Genomic DNA, 8,830 nt, shown 5'->3' on the forward strand with positions numbered 1-8,830 from the left:
GGCCTCCACCTGAGCTGCCAAGCAAAGACGAAGGAAGCTAAACATCCTTACTGGAGATGAGATTTGCCAGCAGATGTCACTGAATCCTGACAATGAAGGGTCTGCTCCAGAGATGAATGATTGTCTAGCACCATTTCGCTAAGCACTTAAAAGATCAGGATACAAATCTGTACACATTAATTTATATCTTTATATGTGCCCCTTTAGAAAGAATTACAAGGATTTATTTAGATTTATTATTGCATTTATATTTATTATTGCATTTATATCCTGCCTTTTTTCCTCTACATAATCCTCCTCCTCTCCATTTTATCCTCATAACAACCTGCCCATGTTCCCCAGCAACTTGTGTATATAGGCTTACTGCAGACCAATCTGAGCATATCCAAAATTCTAAGGGTTCATTTAGATTAGTGATGGACAGACTCCAGGTTTACAGGGTCTTTTGTTTGTTTGTTACTGGATCCCGGGTTCCACCAACCACAGCCTGGTGCAAAAAGACAAGATGGGGGAGGGCGGAATCACCAACAGACTACTCTGCAACATGGAAAAGCTGCATCTGCTGAATTTCTGCCTGTCCAGCTGCCATTTACAGCACAGCTAGCCTAGAAACCAAAAACTCCTAGTGATGCATCTGAAATTATTATTTTTTTAAAAACCAAAAAACCAAACCGCATCCCACTCCTCCAATCGGCTCAGAGGAACACATATGGCTTGCCCTGACTCATTTTATCTTCACAACAATCTTGCAAGGTAGATTTGGCTAAAAGCGTATGACTGGCCTGTAAAATTCTGGATTTTAATCTTATATCAATTTCTGCTGCGTGGTTGTGCTTTTTATACTGTAATTTGTATTTGGGTTTCTAGACTGTTGGTTGTTTTATTATGGTTTTTTTGTGAGCCGCCCAGAGAGCTTCACAGCTATTGGGCAGTATAAAAATGTAATAAATAAATAAACCTATACTTTGACTTCTTTAATTCTCAGTGCATAACTTGTCTTTTTTTAACCTGGGGCGTTACTAGACGAGGCTCTAGCGCGCGTTACCTTCCGCAGTCACGTCGAGGCTTCCAGATGACGTTCACGAGGATCCGCCGTTATCCCGCGGTGAAGCCTCTTTCTCCCGACTTTAAAAAAGTGAGTTTTAGGGCGCCTTTTCCTGCTGTCCCGCGGTAATTCGGAGTACGTGTGGGAGGATGTGAGGTCACTGCGGTCCGCACTGGGCAGGAAAAGGCGTGCTAAGGGGGAGTGGTCAGCGGCTTCGGTCAAGCCACCTCCGCCATTTGCGCGCAGTCCGCCAGCTGGGGCAGCGCGGCGGAGCGGCTTTTTTTTTTTATTTCCCCAGTGACAGTTTGCGCAGGAACGGAGGACCGCAAAAGTGGCTGGTGACTCCTTGCGGTGGGCAGCTACCGTGGCCGCATAATGGCGGTGCTGTACGCTGCCTGTTAGTGTGGGTACCAGGCTGGCAGAGGGCAGAGCTGTTTGTGGGCTGCTGCCATGGCTACGGCCAGATGTGGGTTGGCTCCTTGGGATGGGGCACAGGGCACAGAGGCGGTCATCGCCGCCGACACCTCAGAGGCATGATGGGAGATGTAGGCACAGAGTGGCCATGCAGAGTGCCCATGCAGATGTAGGGTCAGGAAAAGGCGTGCTTAGGGGAGTGGCCAGCGGCTTCGGTCAAGCCGCCTCCACCATTTGCGCGCAGTCCGCCAGCTGGGGCAGCGCGGCGGAGCGGCTATTTTATTCCCATAACTACATTTCGCGCAGGACCGGAGGACCGGAAAAGTGGCTGGTGAGCTACTGTGGGTGTGGGTGGGCAGCCAGCTGGAGGGAACCGGCTGCCAGAGGGCAGCAAGCGAGGGTGGGCGGTCATCTTCCAGCGGCCACCCGGCAGCAGGTGAGGGAAGCCCCTTTAAAATGGTTCACTACACTCCCCTGCCCTTCCGATGCGGAAAGTAACGAGCCCCGTTCTCTCTGCTTAGCCCCTGAATAGGTATCAGGCATGGGGCCAAAAGGGCGGGGCATGACATGGAGACACCAAGAGATCCTAGATGTGCTGGACATTTGGGGAGAAGAAAGGATTCAGCAGCAGCTGAGGGCTAGCCACCGCAACTTTAATGTGTTTGAACAAGTGGCACGGGAGATGGCCAGGAGAGGCCATGACCGAACCGCCAAAGAGTGTCGCACTAAAACCAAGAGCTTGCGGTCAGAGTACCGGCGTGTAAGGAACCATAATGAGAGGTCAGGCAACAATGCCACCACGTGCCCCTACTATGAGAAATTACATTCCATTCTCCGTGGGGATACCACGACGCGCCCCAAACGCGTGGCAAGCAGTCTGACAATTACTCGGACACAGTCCACACGTGTAACTTCCCGAGCCACTCAGCCACCACCCTCTCTTCCTGTGGGCTCCCAGGACATGTGTGAGGACGCCAGCGAAACCACCTCACTCAGCAGGGATGTGGACGAAGACACATCAGCTGGTGAGTGTGCCCGTCTGCCTCCCCAAGCCCACCCCTACACCTCCCCACCAACTTCGGCAATGGGACTGCAGAGCCACCCCCAAGGCTTGCTGGTAGGGGGCGGGAGGTGGGGGCACCAGCACAGCATCCCATGCCAGTGGGAATCCTCTCTTCTCCACGCAAAATGCCTGGAGGAGGGGGGCCTGGAAGGGCTGCATTTGAGGCCCCTGCATCTCTGGGGAGGGGAAGCTGCCCTTCCCCCTACCTCCAATGCTTTCTCCTACATGCCACCAGATGATGAAGAATCCAGTAATGTAGCTGCAGACTCTGACAGCGAAGCAGGTGAAGGCACCAGCAGCCAGACTGGACTGAACTGTGAGTATGTGCCCACCATACAGCATCCCCACAACCATGGGCATTGATCCTTGGTAGAGGGTGGACTGGCAAATGGTGAGGTATGAGTGTGACATAGGCCTGACTTTGCCTTGACAGGCCCCCCACAACCCACTGAAGGTGGCTCCAGGGACAGCCCAGATAGAGGACGTGCTCCTGGTGAGTACTCTGCACTCCTCAGGTGTGCATGTGTGCTCCTGCAACCACTCAGACATGCTGGGGACATGGCAGCACTAACACACAGGTGTGTGGCCACATGTAGGTAGGCAAGGATCTACACGGCACCCTGGCAGGTGCCCTGTGCTGAATGCCCTGAATGGGGGAACGTGCAGTTAGTGTGGTGGGTGGGTGTGATGGAACTGCCTTCAGTCCATCACACCAACAGGAGGGGAGCAGTGGGGGAAGATCTTGGGAAGGAGCCTGCAATTCCCCAGATGCACCAAGGTCGATGCTGTGGGAGTGGGAGTGGGAGTCAGCATTCCTCAGCCATGGGAACGGCTCTCACAGATAACAGAACAGCAGAAGTCTGGGGCTGGAATGCAATGTTGTGAGTTAGCCACCCACCAGCACCACTGCCAGCTGCTTAGTTGCTAAGGGCAGTTCTAGGCGCACAACCACACCCTTTCGCTGCCAGGCAGGAAGGGGCACTTCACCTGCTGTGCCCTCTTGTGCAATTGGGCGGCTAGATGTGCAGCAGTGTGCTTGCCCAAGGTGGTGGTGTATCTGTATGGCACTGCACACTCCACCTGATCCTCACCTCCCCTGTTCAGTGCTGCCGCATGTGTCTGAATAGCCAACCTTCTCCACACAGATCCAGGGGTGGCAAACCCCAGGGCCACCCTGTCACCTGCCTCTCGCCTTGCAGAGATTCGCAACCGTCGCTCCCAGAGGAGAGGAGGAGATGCTGCTCTGGAGATCATGCGCCAGGCAGCAGCAGACAACGCCCGCATCCTCCAAATCCTTGAGCGTGACTCTGAGAACTTCAGCGAATATCTGGACATCGCAAGGCAGCAACTCCAAGTAGATGCTGAAAATGGGACAGCAATGGTGCGCTGTGTGGATAGGGTAGCCACCTGTCTGGAGGAGCTGGTCGGTGGCATGCGTGGTCTGAGGACTGGCCCCCCTAGGCATAGGGATCGCCCTGTGAGGGCACTGCCTCTTACTGGCCCACAAACTGGTGGAGTGAGAGGCAGGGACCCAGCGGAACACTTACTCCCTGGCCCACTCTGGGAGGAGGCTCCCGAACCCCCACCCCAGAGGGAGGAGACCCCATCCCCACCCCAGAGGGAGGACACCCCATCCCCACCCCAGAGGGAGGACACCCCATCCCCACCCCAGAGGGAGGACACCCCATCCCCACCCCAGAGGGAGGACACCCCATCCCCACCCCAGGAGCAACCTCTTTGTGCCCCATCCCAGGGGGGGAAAGGCAGGGCAAAAGGCAAGGCAGCCCCACCGGCTGGGGGGGCTCAGACCAGGGCCAAGGCAGCCCCACCGGCTGGGGGGCCTGAGACCAGGGCCAAGGCAGCCCCACCGGCTGGGGGGACTCACGGCAAGGGTAAGGCAGCCCCACCGGCTGGGGGGGCTCAGACCAGGGCCAAGGCAGCCCCACCGGCTGGGGGGCCTGAGACCAGGGCCAAGGCAGCCCCACCGGCTGGGGGGCCTGAGACCAGGGCCAAGGCAGCCCCACCGGCTGGGGGGACTCACAGCAAGGGTAAGGCAGCCCCACCGGCTGGGGGGGCTCAGACCAGGGCCAAGGCAGCCCCACCGGCTGGAGGGCCTGAGACCAGGGCCAAGGCAGCCCCAGCAGCAGTGGGGGGGAATGGAAAGGCCAGGAGCAGGCACCTGGAGCCTGCAGCACCTCCCCCTGCAGTGCCTGGGGAACCACACAGCCCACCTGCCAAGCAGCAGCGCAGGGAGTGGCCGAAGCGTAATCCCAAGGAGCGCCAGCCCTACTCCCCATGAAGGGGGGAAGGTAGTATTGAGTGTGGGGTGGGGTGGCTCACCATTCCTCCTACTCCTGCCAGGGACCCTGGCCAAGCACTGCATAGAAGCGCACACACACCTTTAAGCAAAATATATTAGATTTATTTTTTTTTATAAACATTAGAAAATTTGTACTTTTTTATAACAAGAACAAAGAAAAGCTTTATTTTTATGAAAACCATTATTTTCTAAAACATTAATAAAAAAATAAAAACACCACAGTCAGGGGCCTTGCTGCTCGTGAGCATCCTGCCTGCAGGATGTCTTTATGGCCCGGACGTCCCGCTCCAGGCGGGTGACCCTCCGTTCCAAGGAGCGCACTGCGAAAGGAAAGATGGTATTAGTGATGTATGCTGCAGCACCCCCCCATGAGCACACCAAACACTAGAGTCACTACTTACTTGTTCTGCGCACCGCCCCCTCTAAGCGGCTGAACGACCGCATGAGGTCTGGAGTGACGGCCACAGCAGCTCCATCACCTGTCACAGAAAAGAAGGGGTGTTGAGGAGGTGAGGGATGGGAGTGGGGAGTGCACAACCAGAACTGTAGTGAGGGAGTGGGTGGGCAGGTGGAATGGTGCACAACCTGGCAGGGAGGAGGCCACATACGTGTTCATTTGGATGCCACTAGACTGATGTGCACCACTCCCTCTCCAATGAATGCAGCCTCTTCCCCAAGCCCCCAAACAGAAGGTGCGTGGAACCAGCACCAACCCCTGCTTGTGGTAGGGCTGTGGACTTACCAGGTGGTGCGGTGGGTGGGCTGCAGGGAGGTTGCTCTGGGGGGGCCGCCTCAGGAGGGGGGCCTCCCTCCCCACTGCCCTCCTCTGCTGGGTGCTGCTCCTCCTCAGCTGCCACAGGCTCCTCCTGGCACACAGCCCGGAGGCGGGCACGTTGAAGCCCTGTGAAGGTAATAGGCAGGTATGCATCAGTTAGTGGGCCAGGACATTCATTGCGCAATGAGATGCCACATTGGAACCCACATTACATGGGCATGGTAAGCAGTTCTAGGGGCCACTGCCTACATGGAACCAGGATGGGGGATGGGCTTTGCACCTGGCTGCCAACATGCATTATACATGGGCTGGGATGGAGAAATGACAAGTTGGCCAAGGCACTGGCATGAGGCTGAGTGCAACCACCACACAGAGGGGCAGGCAATGATTATAGCAGGTGGTGCAGGGCAGCTTCAGCATGGCTGCAGTGTTGGGGGATGGGGCACAGTGATACAAAGGGTACTTACTTGTTGGGCGGCGCTCCTCCCACGAGGGTCGCCCAGCCCGATCCCACAGCTCGTGCAGGAGGGTGTAGAAGGGGGGCTGGGCTCTCCTAGGAGGGCTACCCCGGTAGCACTCCAGAGCCTCAAAGAAGGCCGCCTTTAGGCCTTTAAACTTGCTCCTGCACTGCTCAGCAGTGCGGGAGTAGCCCGCGATGGAGAGGCTCCTTGCAGCCCTCCTGAAAATATCTATAGTCTGGAGGCTGGAGCTCCTCATGAGGCGCTCCGACCTCCCAGACTGCAGGAGGAGCTCAAGGAGCATCTCCATCTCGGGCTCCTGCCAGTAGGCGACCCTCCGAGGCTCCATCTTGACCGGGGTAGGCCTGACGTACGCGCCCCCTGTTGACGTTTTTCGGAACTGCGTACATGCGCAAAGAAGCGGCCGATGCCGATAAGCACGGTTTGCCCTTCGGAGACATACGCTCCCCCTGTTGACGTTTTCCGAGATTGCGGACGTCCGCAAATAAGCGGACGATGGTAAGCACGGTTTGCCCTTCGGGCTACATTTAGGATGATTACACGTTGCGCAGTTTGACTGGAGTTTATTATTATTACTAATTTATATAGCACCATCACTGTAGATGGTGCTGTACAGAGTAAACAGTAAATAACATGCATGTGGGCGTACATAGCATATATATTATTGCATACATGTGGGCGTACATAGCATATATATTATTGCATACATGTGGGCGTACATAGCATATATATTATTGCATACATGTGGGCGTACATAGCCTAGAGTTGATTGCACACAAGTGGGCATACGGCTGTTACTCTGGGGTAAAGGACTGGAAGGACTGCACAGGGGAAGAAGCACAGTCCAATTTTATGAGGCAGGCTGTCAGCGGCGGTTAGCCCACAGGAACTCTCTGACAGCATCCCGCACCTTGTGCCCTTCCCGGGTGTGGCGATTGGCCTCATTGACGTAGGGCTCGCCCAGAGTAGCCAGCTCAACAGAATTGTGCTCCGCCGCCTCCACGAGCATGGCGTGCCCCTTGGTTTCGCAGATGTTGTGCAGGATGACGCAAGCACTGATGACCGAAGGGATGTTTTCTTCGGCCAGCTCCAGGCGCACGCCTATGCTCCGCCACCTCCCCTTGAGGCGGCCGAACGCCTGCTCCACCACAAGACGTGCTCGCCTAAGACAGCGGTTGAAGTGGGCTTGCTGTGGAGTGAGTGCCCCACCATAGGGTTTCATCAACCACTCACGCAAAGGGTACACGCCATCCGCAATAATGAGGGGTGGAATCTGCTGGCCGTGCAATCTGATTGTTGGATGGGTAGGCACGAAGACACCTGCATCCATCGTCTCACAGAGGCCTGAGTTGGCAAAGACATAGGCATCATGGTTCTTGCCGCTCCATCCTATTTCCACATTGATGAACCGCCCCTTGTGGTCGCAGGTCCCCTGCAGAATCATGGAGTACTCATCCTTCCTGTTTATGTATTCTGAGGCTTGGTGTATCGGAGATTGGAGAGGAATATGGCTGCCATCCACCGCGCCCACACAATGAGGGAACCCCAGCTCCCCAAAACCATGCATGATCTGTGGGGCAGAAAACACAAAGGGCATATTAGTGACAGCGCCATTGTTCCGAAGTTGCGGACCTCCGCAAAAGTGAGTGCCTGTTCCCAGCGCATTCCCCCACCCCATCCCCCATCCCCCACTCACCTCTGCCACGTTCCCAATCTTGACTGTACGAGCTAGGAGGGTCACTTCCATGGCAAAGCACACCTCCAGGACTATTTGTGCCGCCGTAGAGCAGCCTACCCCGAACTGCTCTGCTGTGGTCCTGTAGACGCAAGGGGTAGCCAGCCTCCATAGGGTGATGGCTAGGCGTTTCTCCACTGGGATAGGTCTACGCATGACAGTCAACCTCCTGTCCAGATGCGGCCGCAACTCCTCCACGATTTCAAAAAAGGTGCCCCTGCTCATGCGGAAATGGCTCAGCCATTGCTCATCGTCCCACTCCTTCAGGACAAAGTTCTCCCACCAGTCCTTGCTCCTCGGCCGGGCCCAGAAGCGGCGGCGTGTCTCGCGGACGTAGTCGCCATACGCGGCCAGCATGGCTAGCCTCGTTCGGCAGAGGGCGGCCCGCAGCTTGCTGCGGCGGAGTAGCCACCTCCCCAGTTGTTCCCGCAACTGCCGCCGCCTGGCAGCCACCTGTGCACGGAGGCGCTGATACTCCGACAGAAGCAAGATCAGCATGGCTATGGCCGCGCAAAGATCGTCACGGTCCTCGTCAGGGAGCATAGTTGCCCTCTCTTGGCTATCGTTTCCCGCACAGACGCGCACACACAGCCACCTCTGCTGCCCTGATATGCTGCATCCGGACAATGCGCTTCCGCTGGCACAGCTGTTTCTGCCAGATGTGGGTTGGCTCCTTGGGATGGGGCAGAGGGCACAGAGGCGATCATCGCCGCCGACACCTCAGAGGCATGATGGGAGATGTAGGCACAGAGTGGCCATGCAGACGATTGACCTCGGGTCATATGACACCCGCCACGACCCCCATCAGGAAGTGAGCGCATCAATGTTGACCCTCAACAGCACCAGCAGCACTTCGGCTGGCACTGCCGCCGCTGCCGCCGCCAGGGCCGGCGGCGGCATCGCTGACGGCTGCGCAAGTTTGCGGTCTTTCGGACGTGCGCAAACCGTGCAGCGAGCGAAAAAAAAAGCCGCGGCAATCAGGCCGGTGTGGCTGCGCAA

General features: G+C 56.5%; 1 protein-coding gene across 2 annotated transcripts; it reads right to left on the reverse strand.

The window, feature by feature from the left end:
- Window positions 1-5,308: 5,308 nt before the first annotated feature.
- LOC134407322 (uncharacterized) lies at window positions 5,309-8,494 on the reverse strand. 2 transcript variants are annotated; one of them, XM_063139037.1, is made up of 3 exons: window positions 7,793-8,494; window positions 7,007-7,666; window positions 5,309-5,743 (listed from the first exon to the last, which is right to left on the reverse strand). In XM_063139037.1, the coding sequence occupies exons 1-3, from the start codon at window positions 8,372-8,374 to the stop codon at window positions 5,318-5,320; spliced, it is 1,668 nt and encodes a 555-aa protein (XP_062995107.1). In that variant the 5' UTR covers window positions 8,375-8,494; the 3' UTR covers window positions 5,309-5,317. The 2 variants fall into 2 exon arrangements, with proteins under 2 accessions (XP_062995107.1, XP_062995108.1); XM_063139038.1 differs by lacking the exon at window positions 5,309-5,743 and having other exon boundaries at window positions 6,640-7,666; window positions 7,793-8,492.
- Between the last annotated feature and the right edge of the window lie 336 nt (window positions 8,495-8,830).

This window comes from Elgaria multicarinata, chromosome 12, assembly GCF_023053635.1.
Source record: "Elgaria multicarinata webbii isolate HBS135686 ecotype San Diego chromosome 12, rElgMul1.1.pri, whole genome shotgun sequence".
In the NCBI taxonomy this organism is placed as follows: Eukaryota; Metazoa; Chordata; class Lepidosauria; order Squamata; family Anguidae; genus Elgaria; species Elgaria multicarinata.